The sequence below is a fragment of the Pogoniulus pusillus genome, chromosome 26 (assembly GCF_015220805.1).
Source record: "Pogoniulus pusillus isolate bPogPus1 chromosome 26, bPogPus1.pri, whole genome shotgun sequence".
In the NCBI taxonomy this organism is placed as follows: Eukaryota; Metazoa; Chordata; class Aves; order Piciformes; family Lybiidae; genus Pogoniulus; species Pogoniulus pusillus.
In genome coordinates, this window is record NC_087289.1 from 16,243,458 (window position 1) to 16,261,320 (window position 17,863).

The 17,863-nt window shown below is 47.6% G+C and overlaps 2 protein-coding genes across 10 annotated transcripts in view; one reads left to right on the plus strand and one right to left on the minus strand.

Moving 5' to 3' along the window:
- The window catches only part of IWS1 (interacts with SUPT6H, CTD assembly factor 1), a 37,953-nt gene extending 32,024 nt beyond the window's left edge, over window positions 1-5,929 (plus strand). For 4 of the 7 annotated variants that reach the window (XM_064165265.1, XM_064165268.1, XM_064165270.1 and 1 more), the window contains exons 9-14: window positions 28-157; window positions 1,685-1,802; window positions 2,536-2,647; window positions 2,839-2,895; window positions 3,085-3,196; window positions 5,512-5,929. In XM_064165265.1, the coding sequence (XP_064021335.1) occupies window positions 28-157; window positions 1,685-1,802; window positions 2,536-2,647; window positions 2,839-2,895; window positions 3,085-3,196; window positions 5,512-5,643 (661 nt within the window). In that variant the 3' untranslated portion in view covers window positions 5,644-5,929. Of the gene's footprint in view, window positions 1-27; window positions 158-1,684; window positions 1,803-2,535; window positions 2,648-2,838; window positions 2,896-3,084; window positions 3,197-3,749; window positions 3,909-5,511 lie in introns of all 7 variants that reach the window. The other 3 variants (XM_064165267.1, XM_064165269.1, XM_064165272.1) reach the window with 1 other exon arrangement.
- An 810-nt stretch (window positions 5,930-6,739) lies between these two features.
- LOC135186999 (coagulation factor VII-like) lies at window positions 6,740-17,600 on the minus strand. Of its 3 annotated transcripts, XM_064165273.1 has the most exons (9): window positions 16,655-17,600; window positions 15,903-16,020; window positions 14,713-14,873; window positions 13,910-13,934; window positions 13,661-13,774; window positions 12,939-13,073; window positions 11,051-11,724; window positions 8,379-8,496; window positions 6,740-7,509 (listed from the first exon to the last, which is right to left on the minus strand). In XM_064165273.1, the coding sequence occupies exons 2-9, from the start codon at window positions 15,991-15,993 to the stop codon at window positions 6,932-6,934; spliced, it is 1,896 nt and encodes a 631-aa protein (XP_064021343.1). In that variant the 5' UTR covers window positions 15,994-16,020; window positions 16,655-17,600; the 3' UTR covers window positions 6,740-6,931. The 3 variants fall into 3 exon arrangements, with proteins under 3 accessions (XP_064021343.1, XP_064021344.1, XP_064021345.1); XM_064165274.1 differs by lacking the exon at window positions 12,939-13,073 and having other exon boundaries at window positions 15,903-17,600; XM_064165275.1 differs by lacking the exons at window positions 14,713-14,873; window positions 15,903-16,020; window positions 16,655-17,600 and adding an exon at window positions 14,588-14,678.
- Between the last annotated feature and the right edge of the window lie 263 nt (window positions 17,601-17,863).

Here is a 17,863-nt window from a genome sequence, read left to right on the forward strand (position 1 = left end):
ATTGTGGCTTCTCGTTACATTTTTTAGGCAGGACCTCAAAGAAACTTTCATTGACAGCGGTGTTATGTCTGCCATCAAAGAGTGGCTTTCCCCTCTTCCAGACCGAAGTCTGCCAGCACTAAAGATAAGAGAGGAGCTTCTGAAGATCTTGCAAGAGGTTTGAAACTGACTCTTAACCATATCTGATTCATGACTTCTCCATGGTTTTACAATTATATGCTTTAGGAAATGTTGCAACTGCTACCAGTAGACTGTGCAGTGAAATACATTGTGATGGTTTGGGCTCTTACCTGCCCCCCCCCACTTTTGGATTTGCCCCAGCTAACTCAGACAGCCTCTGGGAATATAAATGAAGCTATTTATTTTACAGCAGCAAATATACAGGCAGCTATTTACAATATATACAGTTATATACAGACATATACAGAGGATAAACAATACAGAAGCACAACTCCCCTCCCAGAAACCTGAGTCCCCAGGAGGGGCTCTCAAACCACCCCAACACCTCCCCCAGCCCTCTCAACCTTACCCCAGTTCTCAGGGAAGAAGAGAGGTGCAGCCAAGAGGTTAGGGAGCAAGGTTAATGAGATGTGACCAGGTCTGAAGGCAAAGGCAGAGTGAAAGACAAAATGGAGAATGTTTTACTTCTTCTTCCCAGAGTTCTCAGCGTGACTGTGAGCGAAGGAGACACAATTGTTTACTTTTTTCACTGCCCATTATCTAGTTCTTTTACCAGAACATTCCAGCTCGCTTCAAACTAGCACATACATGAAGAAGAGAACTGCAAAATACATGTATTTGCTCAAAAGTGGCATTATTTCAATGAGTCTTATGTTCTGGGCCTGCTGAACAAAGTTTGGCTGGGGAACCTCAGGCACTTAATTGTTCACAAGCAACAAAACAAATAGCTCTGCTAGCGAGTGGCCCACAGACAGTTCTGAGAGTCAGGTGAACTACAGACATGACCCTCTCTCAGCGAGTGCTGTGGCATTTCTAGATTCTGGATAAATCAGCTGCTTGGTCACTTTTCCCTTGTTCCCAGTGGCTCCTACACCACCATTAGTCACTTCAGTTTGCCTCTGCTGCCTTCACAAAAGCATGGCATAGTCTGCTATGTAAGACTTTTCTTACAGCAGTACTAGCTGGCTTTAGTTGACCAAAACTCAAGAAATATTTCTCCTTCCTAAGAATTTGCAAGAGTTCTACCTGGCTTTAGAATGATTTGACCCCTGTGCCCATTCCAAGGTTATGTTTGAAGTTTAATGTGGAGTCAGTTGCTTTGTCTCCCTCTGCTTTTCTCTTGTGATGGCCTCTGAAAGAACGCAGTGCACTGGAAGGCTCGTTATACTCCCTGTAGACCTCAAGCATTTGTAGCTAAGCTGATTACATGAATGCTGTTGCCATGGAAGTTTTTATTAAATGCAGAAACTCAATTCTTTGCTAATACAAGCAAAAGAATGTTTTGTGTAAATGGTTCTGGAGACTTGATTTTATGTGACAAGAATGGTAGTGCAAATCTTTAGGTTTTGGTGTTTGATACTTTAACCTATTTCTAGTGAGACAATAAAAAATGTTAGCTTTTTCAGGGTTATTGTGAATAGGAGTTTTGGTCTTTTGGCAGAGTTCAGTGATACCATTAATATTCAGATATCATTTCTTGCTCTTTTCTTACTTCACCCTGCAGCTGCCCAGTGTGAGCCAAGAGACCCTGAAGCACAGTGGCATTGGACGAGCTGTAATGTACCTCTACAAACACCCCAAAGAGTCAAGACCTAACAAGGATATGGCAGGGAAGCTGATCAGTAAGTAAACTTCCCCGTGCCTTGCATCACTGAGAATCCAATTTCTGCATCAGCCTTTTTGCTGTCATCTGTAGTAGAATTAATTCTTCAGTGTAGGAATCTCACAGATCTATCTCTTCCACAGCTTTGTTTATAGATCTGTAATGAACACTGTTGTGTTACTGCTACGTGCACGTTTCTCTGTTCTTTTCATTGTTGTTCTACACTGAGAATGGGATTTATTTTGCTCTGATTCTCTCCTGGCTGCTTGTCTAGACTCCATGTATATGCTGCAAAGGCAAGAAAGGGTGCTGACAGAAGACCATTTATTACTTCAGAGACATCTTGTGTGACTTCTTAAATAGCTGGAGTCGGCGTAGTGCATTCCCCCCTGAATGGCTGCAGACTCATTATAAGCCTGTTCTGTTATTTAGGAACTGTTTTATATGTTTCTAAAATAGCATTTGCTGTGTGGGGCAGGAGATCCTGACACTGAAGTATTTTAAGACCTGAGAGAGATTCCAAAAGAGCAGGCAACAGTGAGAGATGACATGGATGAAAGCTCTTACTATCCACAAGGCAGGATTTTCCTTAAATATTAAGAGCTCAGAAATCATTTCTTTGGTTGAAAGGAAGTGTAAATACTTGCCACAAACGTTGAAAGCTGTATTTGGTCACCAGAATGATTTGGAAATAAACCTTAGTGGCCTGTTGTTCATTAAGAACTTCTTTTGTTTGTTATTTTTGTTAACAGACGAGTGGTCTCGACCCATCTTTGGCCTGACATCAAACTATAAAGGCATGACAAGGGAAGAAAGGGAGCAGAGAGATTTGGAACAGATGCCTCAACGAAGGAGATTGAGCAGGTAGGAGCAGCACACAGAAACATACACTCCTTTCTTTCTAAGAACCACATTGAGGAAAACAGTGGCATGTATATGCTGAGGGAAGGAAAAGAACAAGCAGTTAGCACCTCTCTTTTCTTTTGCTATGCTTGACTGTCTTTTAAAAGTGCTCTTTGTGTATAGATGCCTGTAAAATTTTACTTTCCTTGCAGCTCTGGTGGTCAGACTCCTCGCAGGGACCTGGAGAAAGTGTTAACTGGAGAGGAAAAGTAGGTTGGATTGTACCTATTTATTTTGATGAGAAATAAGTATTTGAGTGGTATGGACTCTGCAGTTTGGTTTGAGGTTTTAGAAGCAGTGGTTATGCAGTGTGTTTCAGAGGCAGAACAGGATGGATTGCTCATACTTCTTACTGTGCAAAGTTTGGCTCTAGCAGTCACTTCTTTTTTTTCCTGCAGGGCTCTTAGACCCGGAGACCCTGGGTTCTGTGCCCGTGCAAGGGTGCCAATGCCCTCCAACAAAGACTATGTGGTCAGGCCCAAGTGGAATGTGGAGATGGAGTCCTCCAGGGTAAGCACTGCTGTGTAGGGACAGCTTAGTCTCTGACTGAGCTTGGGAATCTGTCACCTTACTGCTATGCAGAGTTATCTTTTTTGGAAGTGTCTCTTCTGATTTGATCAGACAGTAAGGTCTGCTGTTCAGTGAGCTCTTTAAGCTCATCAAATACTTTTCACTCGGCTGTTGTTGCTTCTCTTACCAAAAAGAGATTTTCACATTAAGTGCTCTAGTTTCTCTCTAGGATCAGAATCTGATTACAGGCCTCTTATTTTAGAGCATTTTGAACTAAAGCTGCCGTTCAATAACTGTTTCTGAGATCTTTATACCTTTCCCAGTTTTTGTATTCTGATAGCATTCCAGTTTGGGAAAGCTGAGGCTTTGGTATACATTAACTGTTCCATTTAGAGGCCTTTGCCTTGCTTTATTTGGTTCATTCATCTACCTTGTACAGTGTAATTTGGAAGCAGAGTACATGGTAAAACACATGCAAATGGAAGAAGTAATAATGATTGTGCTTTCTGCTGTTATCTTTGCTTCTGTGCATTAACTGAGCTGTTGTTTCTAGCCCGGGACTATTAAGAGAGGTATTAGTCGCTTGGAAAAACACAAGAGACGGTTTGCTGAACAGAAACGACTCAGCAAAGTGCATCGGGCCATCAAGTTCAGCATTGAAGGCAACAGGATGCCCCTGTAGCCATGACACTGCCTTCCCCAAGTTTGAGAGGTATCCCTCAAGGGAGGTGTGGACAGTGCATGTGCTTCAGCTGTTGGCAGTTTGCACATACAGGAAAGGAGTGTGTGTACCCTAAACTTGGAAAACTCTCCTGCTCCTCCCTCATGTCTGTACTGGCACCTAAAAGGGAAGTCGTACAGGAAAAAAGTAGGCTGTGGAACATGACCTCTGCCACGTTAGCTGCCTCGACAGCTTCAGAGTACCCAAATGGCAGGTGTTAAATGAAACTACCTGTACCCAACAAGAGCTTTGCACCACCTGTGGTCTGGAATGCTGCTGTGACTCTGTTAGGTTCTCCAGCTTTACCTGAACTGCTACACAGGAATTCTTAGCCCTTAGTGTAGGGCCTCATGTCACTGTACACCAGCACCTGTGGCTGATGCTTTACTGTTTCAGAGTAAGGAATCTGTCACACCTGCAAGACTTGAGGGGTAGTGACAGGCCTCAGACCTCTGCAGAGCAAGGGAAACGCCGTTGAGTGTGGGGTGAAGGAAGATCCATCAGTGCCATTCATCAGTGCAGGAACTGTTCTGCCAGTCTCTAGTCTGCGTTTCAGTTCTGTCAGCCAGGCTGCCACGAACCAAGAGTGCCAGGAAGAGGCTTAACAAGTGGCAGATAACTGTGGAGTTAAACCTTGGTATTTATTTGTTGAAAAACCCTATTTTTAAAAAAAATCCCAGGGAAATTCCAGCTAGAATGTCAATGGCTAGGGAACAGGTTTTGGAATGAGATGTACCCAGAATCACTGTGTGAGGGAGCACCTTCCTCCGTGATCAGAACAAGAGGTTCAGTTTCTGACAGATGCTTCTCTGTCAGCTATCAGCTAGCATGTTCTGGGTATCTGTGTTCTCCCAAAGGTGTGATGTTTCCAGCACTTACCATTTCTGTTGTCTAGTCAGTGGCAATTGTGTTGTAGGAAGTAAAGGCTGTGGACTGGAAGGGCCTGGTTGTCTGCAGTGGTGCTTCTTTACAGCATCACTTAACCTGTGAAAAGTAACTGCTGCATCATCTTGGCTTCTGGTTTGCAGTTAATGTGTTTCATCTTTCTGCTTTAACTTATTTCTTGTCTGGTCAGCGTAGGTGTTTCTTTAGCTTCCCCCTACACTCTCTTGTCCCCAGTAATCTCTTGCTCTCCAAGTGCTAATCAGTGACTACTAAAATAAACTGGAATCGATAGGTCAGCTCACTACGTCTCAGTCAAGTGCATTTGTGTCTGAAGACCTCGCCCCTACAGGAAACCTCTATGTGTGCCATCACAGTGCAGGCTGTGTCTGACCCTGGACTCCAGCAGTAGAGACACACAACCAGTCCAGGCTGTAACACAGTTGTTAATCCCAGTGAGGGGAGTGCTTCACTGTGGTGTTTGTGAGCACAGTGACCTCCATCTGTGTACTGCATCTGTTGGGGGAACCATTTTATCTGCCGTGTGGGGAGAGAACATGGGTGCGTGTGCACACACAGCCCGCTGAACTAGTGGCTTCCTCAGCCCCCTCTTGCAGGTGTAACCTTGCATGCATCCCTTTTCTTCAACCTCTGGGGCTTCTATTTTTATTTTTTCCTTCTTTTTCAGTGGTAATTAGTTTTATTTTTTAAGTTCCAGGGGACCTCTAAGAAAGGGGTGAGTCGGCTGGACAAACAGATGCGGAAATTCACAGATATCAGGAAAAAAAGCAGATCGGCCCATGCAGTGAAAATCAGCATTGAGGGCAATAAGATGCCGTTGTGACCCTTCCCAGCATACCCCATGAGCTCTGCTGTAAGACAGTGCACCCATGGACTCTTTGGAGACCTTGACATTTTTTAACAGCTTCTTTGGGTTGATTTTGGTTTTTTTTTTTTCAGTGAGTCTTTGAATTGTTGGTTCAGGATCTGGTGTAAGATGTTGTCCGAGGACTGTGAATATGGGGACTTCTTTTTCTTGCTTGTATTTAAACTTGCTTTATTGTGTCCTTTGTACAGATCATGTATTTGTTGTATTGCAACACTTTAGACAATAAAACATCTTCTGTTTTTTTGGGGGCTGGCTGTTAATTGCTCCAGAGCATGTATGTGTGGACCACCTGGTATGTGGAAAAGCTGCTAACTGTTCATTTTTGGTTTATCACTGGCCACTTCCTCTTCAGTTGCAGAACAGCTCATGGATGAAATGTCCTTTGGACATCTCCTTGAATTGGTTTTGACTAGAAGGAGTGACCATCTTCCACTCAGCAGATTTCCTTTGTCATGAAAGTACAGTGTGAAGGTCAAGAGAAGAGCAGTGGCACTGGCCCAGGTTCTAGGTCTCTGGGTTAGAATGGGCTTTCTTCCCTTTATTAGAAAGTTCTGGGAGGAAAAAACAATTAAAGTTTACAGCTTCACAGTGAAGTGTAAGAAAAGTCACAAAGCTTCTGGCATGGCTCATGAAGACCACCCATTAAAAATAGCATAAAGAAGCAGCAGAGCAAAGCCATGCTGCAAGGACAGCACTGTAGGTACACGGAAGGGCTAATCAGATGGGGGCTATTACTCTTGCCCACAGCCCTTTTCTTTCACCTACCTTTCTGGCATCAGGCACCTTGCCCCACATTACAATTAGCCTCTTGTGTGCATGTGATCAATCTTGGTTTAGGATACAGAAGTTTCTTGCTGTGGTTTGCTTTTCCCAGCATGTGTATTCCTACATATCTCATGTCTGAAGTACTGGGTTTCATCAGCTCTTCTCTCAGACCTCCTCCCCCACCCTCAATTCTCTTGCTTGCCTGTTTGTGTGATAGGCTTGAGAAATTGAAAGCTTTCTGACACCGCAGCCCTTGCTGGAAGGAGCTGACATTAACAAAAGTTAATTGTTATTTCCAGAATACTTATTTATTGTACCCAAGTCTTGCACTCAGTACTACTGCAGTGACCAATGTAACCATTTCTTTAACCAATGTAGAGAGGCTCAGCATCTCTGTGAAGGTAATCTTGACTTTTACACCGTTAAGGGCAGGAACTGCATAGTGCCTTAGACTGTAGGAGCAGGGTTGTCCCTGGTGTCAAGAAAAGTGAATGGTGAAGTTTTCTGAATCTGCCACACTCTCAACAACCTCTTTAATCCAGGGGATGTAGTTGGCCACTCTGGTGTACACACCATACTTCCCTTTTTCTGCACAGCCCTCGCCCCAGCTGACAATGCCCAGGAGAAACCAGGTGTTGTGGTAAGGCACGGTGAAAGGGCCCCCGCTGTCCCCTTTGCAGGCATCTGCTACCTCAGTGGTGTGGCCGGCACAGAACATGTTGTCGGTGACCAGGCGCTCCATGGCCTGCTGGCAGGTCTCCAGGCTGACGATGGGCAGCCGCACTTGCATCAGGAAGCGCAGAGTCGAGCCCCTGTCGTGAGTGGCACCCCAGCCACTCACCATCCCTACCCTGCCTTCTTCAGAGAGCAGGGTGGCCAGGCTGGGGCTCGGCAGGCAGATGGGGATGGCGTACTCGTTCACAATCACGCTGCTGCTCAAGTACAGCAAGGCGATGTCGCTGTTGTAGTCATTGGAGTCGTAGTGTGGATGTGTCCAGCTCTGTGCCACGTTAATCTTCTGCTCTTTGAATTCTCTTTGATACTTGTCAAAGTCCCCTGTAGTCAGGAGAAGTTGTTAAGCAAACTAAACAGCCTGTATGGTACTGCCGTGGGAGAGCAAGGAGGACACTGAGTTAACACTTGGACCAGCTGATGCTGTAAAGGTCACTTCTTATGCTGCAGCCATGATCCGGCAAATCGGTGTTGCCAGTCTGCCCTCTAAGGGCAGAACTCAGGTTTTCAATTGGGTGAACAGACACTTGGGGCTTCTGGGGTATGGGTTTAACCATAAAGACAGTGTTCTTTAGGAGTCACTGTGTTTTGCACAGTTTATCCAAGCTACCAAGGGACTTTGTGTTTTCCCCCTCACAAACATGATACAAGCTTTAAGGTGCAGCCATGGTAAGGCTGAGGATTTTGTTCCTGTCAGTTACCCAATGCTGTACTTCACTCACTTCTCTTGCCTGCCCCTTCCGGAGGTTTCAAGTACAGGACCTGTGTTTATTGCAACGTCTTGCTACAAGGGGTTCAGCTCCTGCTATTGTAACTGGAGAGGGGCTTGCTGCTGTCAGGCAGTGTCACAGGAAACTAAAGAGTGATTAAAACCAAAACTGGCTCAAGGCAGGAATCCTTCCTTCTGAGGTGTACTCTGGGCTGTCTGGTGCATCTTTTTTTTGAACACCTGCAGGGATGGAGATTCAGCTGTCTCCCTGGGGAGCCTGGTCCACTGGCTGAAAACTCTGTCAGGGAAGAAGTGTCTTCTGATCTGTAATCTCCCCTGGTGCTTAACCATGACCTAGAAAATGATGCTGTCTGTAAATCTGAGCCCGTCTGGATGTGTCCATCTGCTTCTCACGCATAGCCCACTGTGTTCACATGCAGTGCTAAGCACAGGCTAAGCAAGAAGGGACACCAGCTGCACTCACCTACAGTGACGTGATGTGGTCTGACCAGATCCAGGCAGTGCGCAGCAGTCACCACCCAGCGGCTGCTGATTAAACTCCCGCCGCAGAAACCAACATCTTTGCTATTCCGGATCAAAACCTGTAAGGAGACAGAAGGACATGTCCAGGGGGCTGTGAGAGGCAGGGGCACAAGCTGGTGCTCTCTCTCTCTGGTTGGTTACAGGCTCTGTATCTTGAAATCAGACTTTTGGCAATACTGCCTACAGCATACCCCATGAAGCTGGTGTGGGTAAAGCAGTAACGAGTGATGGCACATGGGTGACAGTGGAGCACAATGTGCTGATGAACTAACTGGGGAAAGCTAAACAGAGATGCAGGAAACAAAGCAAGCTGTGATTTTTTTTTTTATGTGGCTTCAAATTTTTGGGGGTTGGGATAAGAGTAACACAAGAGGTAACACATTGGTACTCAGGTTGAAAAAGAGAGTGGTGTTTGTGATGAGATCAGGGAGCAGAACAGAGCTTTTGCCTGTCCCAGTTGTTGATCCAGTGAAAGTGCAAGTAAGGGGTGGAGATTCAGGACCTTTAGTTTTTCACTTTTACTGATGATAAAAGTTGTCATATCCAAAACAGACAATAGGGAATCATAGAATCAGTCAGGTTGGAAGGGGCCTCCAAGCTCAGCCAGTCCAACCTAGCACCCAGCCCTGTCCAATCAACCAGACCATGGCACTAAGTGCCTCATCCAGGCTTTGCTTGAACACCTCCAGGGACGGCGACTCCACCACCTCCCTGGGCAGCCCATTCCAATGCCAATCACTCTCTCTGTTAGGTGTTTGTCATCTCAGAATTAATCACTCCATTAAAGCCTCAGCATCTCTTCAGTGACACTGTTACTGCTTGTGTTAAACTGAAGGAGAAGCTTCCATTTTGGTTGCTGTAGCTGCAGCAATGTTAGCAGTCAAGTAGTGGGAAAAGGTGTGACAGTCTGGCCTCTGTCCTAGTTCCTGGAGTAATGCCATGTCTTACATAAGCCATGCTGACAATTCCCTGCACTACTGAAGCTTTCATTCTGGAACAAGACATTGAAAAGTAGCACAGAAAAGTTACTGAAAATGCTCTCTTAGGTTCTAAGAGCTAGAAGGGGAAGGGCCTGCAAAGCCTTTAAAAGCACAGGATTTGATTATTACTTGCCTGATGGAATGAAGCTTTACAGTGGCCTTGACAGAATTGTTAGGCTTGGACCAGACCTTTAAGCTCATGAAGTCCACCCATTAGCTAACTCCACCAAGCCTGGGGCTGAAACACCTTCCTTAGCACTACCTCTCTGTGTCTTTTGAACACCTCCAGGAATGGGGATTCAACGACCTCCCTGGGGAGCCTGTTCCAGTGTTTGAGAGGCCCTTCGGGGAAGACATTTCTCCTGATAGCCAACCTAAACCTCCCCTGGGGCAACTGGGAGCCTCTTGTCCTAGCAGACTTGTGCCCAGTTTCTTTATTTCAAGAAGAAACTATATGGGTTAGGCAGCACTCAGACTACCTTCCCTTCTTGCAACCCCAAATGGCCCACCTGGACTTCAGCAAAGCCTTTGACACCACCTGCCACAACAAGCTCCTGGCCAAGCTGGCAGCTGGCTAGGGCTGGGTGCTAGGTTGGACTGGATGATCTTGGAGGTCTCTTCCAACCTGGTTGATTCTATGATTCTGTGATTCCACCTGTAAAATACCTCCTCATGTGTGCAATGGGAAATAGTTGTCTGTGATGGTAACCTGAGGGGACTTTTGAGCTGTTAACTTAGAATCATAGCATCATAGAAGCAGTCAGGGTTGGAAGGGACCACAAGGATCATCTAGTTCCAACTCCCCTGCCATGGGCAGGGACACCCTACTCTAGATCAGGCTACCCACAGCCTCATCCAGCCTGGCCTTAAACACCTCCAGGGATGGGGCCTCAATCACCTCCCTGGGCAACCCATTCCAGGCTCTCCCCACTCTCATGCTGAACAACTTCCTCCTCACGTCCATCCTTAATTTCCCCTAGTCCTGTCACTCCCTGATAGCCTGAAAAGTCCCTCCTCACTTACTTGTAACTCACTGTGAACAAGCCTGCAAACAGTGCACTGATGGAACAGAGACAATACTAAATGAGTGACAATAACAAATCAGGAGACACACAGGGAGGAGATTAAGTGAAAACTAAAACAAGACAGAGAAATAAATATTAGCAGTTAAGAGAGGTTCCCACATGCCACATTTGAGCTTCCTCTCCATGCCAAGTATGAAAAGCTTAGGATTCTAATGAGCATCTCACCTGGTCACAGACAGGTGAAAAACCCCTCCTCAGCCATCCCAAAAGGAGTCAGAAGCACAGCTTTTCCCCAAGAGCACTGACAGACAAAGAACCTGCATAACAGAGCAGGAGAAGATCTGATTGGCCTCGTTAAGAGCTCGAATTAAGCCGAGCTCATCACAGCACTTGTATCTGGATAGGGAGGAGAATGATAAGCAACTAAGACCTGGATCATCACAAAGACCTGTAGAAGACCGAGGACTGCAAGGGGCTGGATTGCTCTCAACCTGAAAGAAACCCCTTATAATGGCTTGAACTCTGCTGCAGATGGGATCGGTGATTGAAACGCTAAGCAAGCACTCAGCAGCTTTCTATTTATGGTCAGAGTGGAAGAAAAGCATTACCTGCCAGGGGCAGTGTCCACGGTGACACAGAGTTCCTCCTGTTATCCTGGAGTCACTGTTCTCTAGAGGAGCGCCGAGGTCTGCCTGGGCAGGCTGCGGCGTGTCCGAAGCGTTTCCCCAGTCGCTGCCGTGGTTACCTCCATCGGCCGCAGCCTGGCTGGTCCCTGCTGCCTTCTGCTCGGCGCTCTCCCCTGTTCGGTTTTGGTCAGCAGCATTTCCCACCATGTCCTTCTGCCCGGGAGCAGTTGCTGGAGCCTTGTTCAGCCATGCAGGGCCCTGAGTTGGCTCACTCCAAGCAGGCTGGCCAGACTCAGTGGTCCCTTCTAGTCCTTCACTGTGCTCTTCAGGGACATGCACCTCTGGCTCAGCAGCATCATCTCTTGACAGCTGCTGGGTCACGGACTCCACCCGTGTCTCCTTCCAGCTGGAAGCATCTCCTGCCACCTCAGTCTGTGTGGCATCACCCTCCATGTGCATGCTCTGCCCAGAGGCATGCTTTAAGGTCTCGTTTTCCCCAACAGCACTTTCTTCTGGCTCTGTTTGCCTGATGGTGCTCTCATGCCACTTGGTCACATCATCCCCAGGCTGGGGCAGTCCCCTCAGGAGCTGCTTCTGCCCCAGCCATCCTTCCTCCAGAGCTTGCCTGGCTTTAATCAGGCCACATGGGAATGGTGCTGGATGGAGGAGAGACAGAAACAATGATCTGAGTTCAGGGTGTGTGCTGCTCTATTGTCAGCACAAGAGCAGCACTGTTCCTCTCCCAAAATAGGAGTCAGCCCTCCTCTAAGAGCCCAGGAACCACTCTGACATAAGATCAAACTCTGCACCCACTGTCATCTGACCAGGGTGTGTGGGGCTAATTATGGAGCAACACAGCAATGGCTGTGCCTCTTCTGAACCACAGCATCAGCCACAGACATGCAGGCTGCTGATGGCTTCCTTCAGGGTGGAATTCAAACTTGTGACAGGCTGCCTTAACACAAAGTTCTGAAGACCCTTCTCAAGTCCCTTGGCCTCCTAATGCCATGGTTTAGCTTCATAGCTGAGTTTCACACACAGAATTAACTGGGTTGGAAAAGACCTCTAAGATCATTGTGTCCAACCTCACCTAACCCTTCTAATTAACTAACCCACGGCACTAAGTGCCTCATCCAGCCTCCTCTTAAACACCTCCAGGGATGGTGACTCCACCACCTCCCTGGGCAGCCCATTCCGATGCCAATCACTCTTGCTGTGAAGAACTTCTTCCTAACATCCAGCCTAAATCTGCCCTGGCACAGCTTGAGGCTGCATCCTCCTGTCCTGTCACTGGGTGCCTGGGAGAAGAGACCAACCCCACCTGGTTACAACCTTCTTTCAGGTAGCTGTAGAGAGCAATGAGCCTCCTCTTCCCCTGGCTGAACACTCTCAGCTCCCTCAGCCTCTCCTCACAGGGCTGTGCTCCAGCTACCTCATCAGTCTTGTTGCCCAGAAATGACTGGATGAGTCATTTAGTGCCATGGTGTAGACGACTGGATAGGGCTGGGTGCTAGGTTGGACTGGATGAGCTTGGAGGTCTCTTCCAGCCTGGCTGATTCTATGATTCAAGCATCTCAACATCTAGAGTTAAGCTACTCTAAGTCTGTGCTGCTGTTAGAAGTGACCCACCCCAGACTGTACTGCTGCTCCTTTACCCAGTACCCTCAGAGGCACTGGACTGGAGAGACATCTGATAGGGGAGAACCTTATTATTTGATATAAATGAAGACAACATTGTAAGGCAGATCTTTTCCATACTAAGTCCAAGCTGCAGCTACTACAGCACGTGTAGCTCTTCTGCAGCTAGTGGAGCAGATGACCCTGCAGATCTGCTCTTTGCCTGCAGTGGCTCAGGCTGCCCATGCTTTACCTGCTTGCACACATCTCCTCCCGTCCTGGTGCAGGGAGTAGTCCTGGGCGCAGGAGCAGACCACCTGGAAGGTGCTGCTGCTGTCCCTGCAGTACTGCCAGCAGCCCCCATTCTGGTACCAGCACTCTGCTTTCTCTGGGAAGGAAGCAAACACAAGGAGCTCACTTGGCTGCTGCCCTGAGTTGTGCTGAGCTTTGGATGATTGTCTGATGCCTTTACTCGGTTAAATGGCAGCGAGAACAGAGCCTCACCGTGACTGAGCTCCAGTGCAGGTGTCTATGGCAGCAGGTACTGGACTCGTTCTTACTCTGAAGTGACAAACAGGAGCAATTCCCTATCCTTTCTTGTGGGAAGATGGGAGATAGGCAGGTGCCACCCGCAGGGCTTGCAGAGATGTGTACGAGCCCAGAATGGCAGCTGCTCTATGACAGGAGGTGGTGCTATGCACTTGCTCTGCAGGGCACAGCTAGAAGGAGCTACAGCTGCTGCCAGCACTGCCTTCCTAGGCTGGTGACATCCTGACATGCCATACCAGGAAAGACTCTTCTAATATATTCTACTTCATCAATCTTCAGCAACTGACCAGTTCTGGAGTAGACAGTCACCACTGACAACCCCAGTGAGATGCCCATGCAAAGGTTCAGTTCAAGTATGCAAGGAGCAACCTCCAGCTCTACTCCTTCCTTCCCAAGGGATGTCAGTGTGTTTGCTGCTGTGCTCACCTTTTTCACAGTTGGCTCCTCCAAATCTTGGGGGGCAGATGCAGAAGTAATTATAGTGTCTAATTTTGCAGACTCCACCATTCATACAGGGGTTGGTACTACATGGATTTAAACCTACGCAGAAGAAACAAGGCAGAGTGTCATCTGGGAAGTCAAGAGAGCCCTGGCTTCAAACTGCCACGTCATTCTTTGTACCCAGAAGACAAAGAAAGAAATGGATTTTGTTTTCTGAAATTCCTTTTTACCTACCTTGGTAGATGAACCAAAACTCCATCTGCAAGAAGAAATCATACAGGAAGAGAACAGTCAGAAAGTGGTCATGTTGATGAATGGAGTTCAGGAAAATGAGGGGTTTAGGCTGCATGCAAATGAACACTTTTGTTAGGACCATAAAATCCATTTTCAGGTCAGCTCTCTTGGTGGTCAGCATGCAACTGGCTTTCATCTGTGCTGGGGACCAGCCAGAGTGCAAAAGCTGGGTGGCACTGACTGAAAACTAACTGGGAAGCTCAGAGCCATACATGCTCCCTTCCGTGAAAGGTCTGTGGCACCAGCCTAGGAGTTCCGTGTGACATGCACTGCTCCCCATGGAATGTGCCACTGCCAGGTCCTCAGCACCCACTGCTCCACCCTGAACACCTACTGCTGCACTGCACTGCCTGCTAAGGAAGACCTCACCTAAGCAACTCGGGTTGGGTACACCTCTGTTAGCTCAAACTGCAGGATGCCTGCAGCTCTGCTTCCCAGGGGGATGCCATTAGGCCCTGGCAGTGAAGAGCTCCTCCCCTGTATTTGGAGGGGCCTGACCAAGCAAGTGGTCTCTGAAGATGTCAGAATCACACTGCTGGATCGAAGCTCTCAGGGAACAGGTTTTAGATACTTGTAGGGAGCTGTGTTTAACATTTACACAACAAACTGTGCACTCACTTAGGAAGTGAGATTTCACAGGTGCCCACGCTGCAGACCCACAGGCCAGAGCTGTGCCAGGTGGCCTGGGAAGGATGACTTAGAGCTCACTTCTCTCTGGCTTTCCTGCAAATGGCATTCCTCACCGTTTTCTCTTGTGCGTGGAAGATCTCTTTAGCCTCCTCAAAGGAGCACTTTTCCTCATTGCACTCTCTCTCCAGGTTCCCTGGACGAATCTCCTCCAGAAAATAGTTAGCACGTTTGTGGACTTTCAGCACCTCGTGTGCTTCATCTTTCCTCATCAGCACTGGGAAAACAAAAGTGAGCAGGTGGTACTGGGAAGCAACAACTCAGCAGCATCAGTCACAGCTGTGTACACCTTCACGAGAGTAAACAAGATAAAAAGGGGGCAGAGGGAATCTGCCTAAACAACCCCAAGGGAAATAAAATTATAGAACCACAGAATTGTTTGGGTTGGGAAAAGCTTTTAAGATCATCAAATCCAACCATATCTAACTGTACCAGGTCTGGTGCTAAACCACCTCCTTCAGCACCACATCTCTGCATCTTCTAAACCTCTCCAGGGATGGGAATTCAACCACCTCCCTGGGGAGCCTGCTGCAGTGGTGCCCAGTAACAGGAACAAACTTGAACATAGAAACTTCCATCTAAACATGAGGAGCTTCTTTACTTTGAGGGTACTGGAGCACTGCAACAAGCTGTCCAGAAAGGTGGTGCTTGAGGTGAGGAGAAAGTTCTTCACTGAGAGAGTCATTGGACACTGGAATGGGCTGCCCGGGGAGGTGGTGGAGTCGCCATCCCTGGAGCTGTTCAAGGCAGGACTGGACGTGGCACTTGGTGCCATGGTCTGGCCTTGAGCTCTGTGGTAAAGGGTTGGACTTGATGATCTGTGAGGTCTCTTCCAACCTTGGTGATACTCTTCACCACCCCTGGAGTTCTTTAAAGGATCTGGCTGTTGTAAGCAGGTGTCCCACAGAGGGCATATGCCTGTTGTAAACCTTTCTGGTTTGCATCTGCTGCTTCTCCTTTTGCTCTTGCCTCTCTGCAAGGACACTCATCATTGGTGAGAGCCTGTTCTCAAGCTCTCTGAAGCCATTTCCAAACCTTGTGTAGTGGTAGTCAAACCAAGATGAGGTCTGAGAACACATGCTGGAAGTGCCTCATTTTAGCTTCCCAAACTGGCAAACTTCTTCATGCAATAACAATCTTGTGCATTTCAGTCTTTGTGTTCAGAAAAGAAACACAGCTTCAGTTCTTGTGGCAATCTTGACATTTAAAGACAACTGAGCTACAAATGTAATTCAGAAGCACCTACCTGAAGATGAAAATGGACAGCTGCTGTTGATGGAGCACAGCAACAGGAGAAGCACCACAGGTGAGGAACTGCTCTCCATTTTAGTGAGCATTCAGAACACTGCCTTCCTGCTGACTTCCTTCAGAGGAAAAAGAGGGATAAAACTGGGATATCGTTACAAAGACAACATGGGTGAGTTGGCCTGCAAAAAAGACAAAGAGGTAGAAGGGGACCAGAGAAGAGAGAAACAGAGCAGATTGTACCCAGTTTATTTGGATCTGATGCCCATTCTTTCTCCACACCACAGATGACTACGCACTGCAACAGGAATCCCAACAGTTCACAAGGCACCAGAGACTGACCCAGGCTGGGATCAAAGCCCACAGAAGCAATAAAAAAGCACCAGTGAACATGGGAGATGTGGATCAGGCCCACACTGAGCAGAAGCCAGCTCCAGTGACAGCCTCCTCGAAGTGGTGCAGGGTCCCAGTTAAGGGCTGACCTGCATGTTCCAGCCAGCACTTTCTAACAACAGCAGCTGTTGTATCACTGTTGATGGTCTTGTCAAATGAGAGTGTGGGCACCAACCCCAGTGAGGAAACCACCCACCCACCACCTATCTGGCAGCAAAACTTACAAGACAGAACTTTGTGTTTTTCACATCACCTCCCCAGGCCAAACATTGCAGGAATCAGCAGCACATACCTCATTTTCCCCCAACCACAGGAGCCAGAATGCATTCACTGTACACAGAGCTGTGCAATTGTACTCACTTTTTCTTTTCTTTTTTTTCCAGGGGAAGACAGGAGAGAGATTTGGATGTACACCAGGAACAGCCATGAGGTCAAGAGGTTGATCATTAACCAGCCACAAATATTGACAGAGGAAAGACAACCTTCTGGATTCTGTGAGGCACGTCTGAGATGCAAAATCAGAGCACAGTCCTGTGTGTCCACACACTTACACGTGTGTGTGCACTAAAACAAGGCCAGCCCTTAACAGTCCTTTCCAGCAACAAAAACCACTTCTTTGTGACACATTTCTGCAGGAAAATCTGGAGTTTTTAAGGGAAGATTTCTGACATTCCATCAAGCAGTAGGTAAGATCAGCTGCTCTGGAAAAGACGTGAGCTGCTCTGTAAACATCTGTTGAAATATGCAGAGCCAAGAGTATGTAGGAGGATTTGCAGCAGTCACCTGCAGGAGGGCACATCTTGCCCCGTGGGAGTCACAGCTATCCACTGCCAGCACCATTCCTGCCTTTGCTTGGCTCCATGGTTTACTGCCTTTCAGTGCAACCAGGTTTTTCCTTCTGGTTCAATGCCCAGCAGCAGAAGGATGTTTTCTTGGTGCAAGCCCTGGCTGGAAGGCTGCTGCTGCTGCTCAAAGAATTGTTCTTTGACATTCACTGATTCTTAAATCCAGCCCCAAATAAAAAAAGAGGAGGGAGGGAAGAGAAGGTGACACAGAGAGCTGTGTGACCGCAGCCTTCAGCTTCAGCTCAGCTCCGACAGGAAGTCCTTAGCCTGTTACTTCTTTAACATGCAAATCAACTTCAGTGTTTGCTTTCCAAGCACAGATGCAGCTTCCAAGTCCGTTAGTTTGTAACCTCTTTGCTGACACCCTGTTCAATTTCTTACAAATCCTCATCTGCTTTTGGTGTACCTGAGGGTTGGTTCATTTAACCATCTCAGCACAGGAGCAGACTGAGCTGCTTCACTGATCCAAATAAGCGCCCAATGTGCCCTCGATGCAACAAAGCTGGTGAAAGGCCTGGAACACAAACCCTATGAGGAGAGGCTGAGGGAGCTGGGGGTGTGCAGCCTGCAGAAGAGGAGGCTCAGGGCAGACCTCATTGCTGTCTACAACTACCTGAAGGGACATTGTAGCCAGGTGGGGGGTGGCCTCTTCTCTCAGGCAACCAGCAACAGAACAAAGGGACACAGTCTCAAGTTGTGCTGGGGAAAGTATAAGCTGGATGTT

Coding starts and splice junctions, on each gene's coding strand:
- LOC135186999 (XM_064165273.1), bottom strand. CDS start 15,993: ATGCTCACTAAAATGGAGAGCAGTTCCTCACCTGTGGTGCTTCTCCTG. Junction 14,874..15,902: donor CTGTCCATTTTCATCTTCAG/GTAGGTGCTTCT, acceptor TTGTTTTCCCAG/TGCTGATGAGGAAAGATGAA. Junction 13,775..13,909: donor GTTTTGGTTCATCTACCAAG/GTAGGTAAAAAG, acceptor TCTTCTGCGTAG/GTTTAAATCCATGTAGTACC.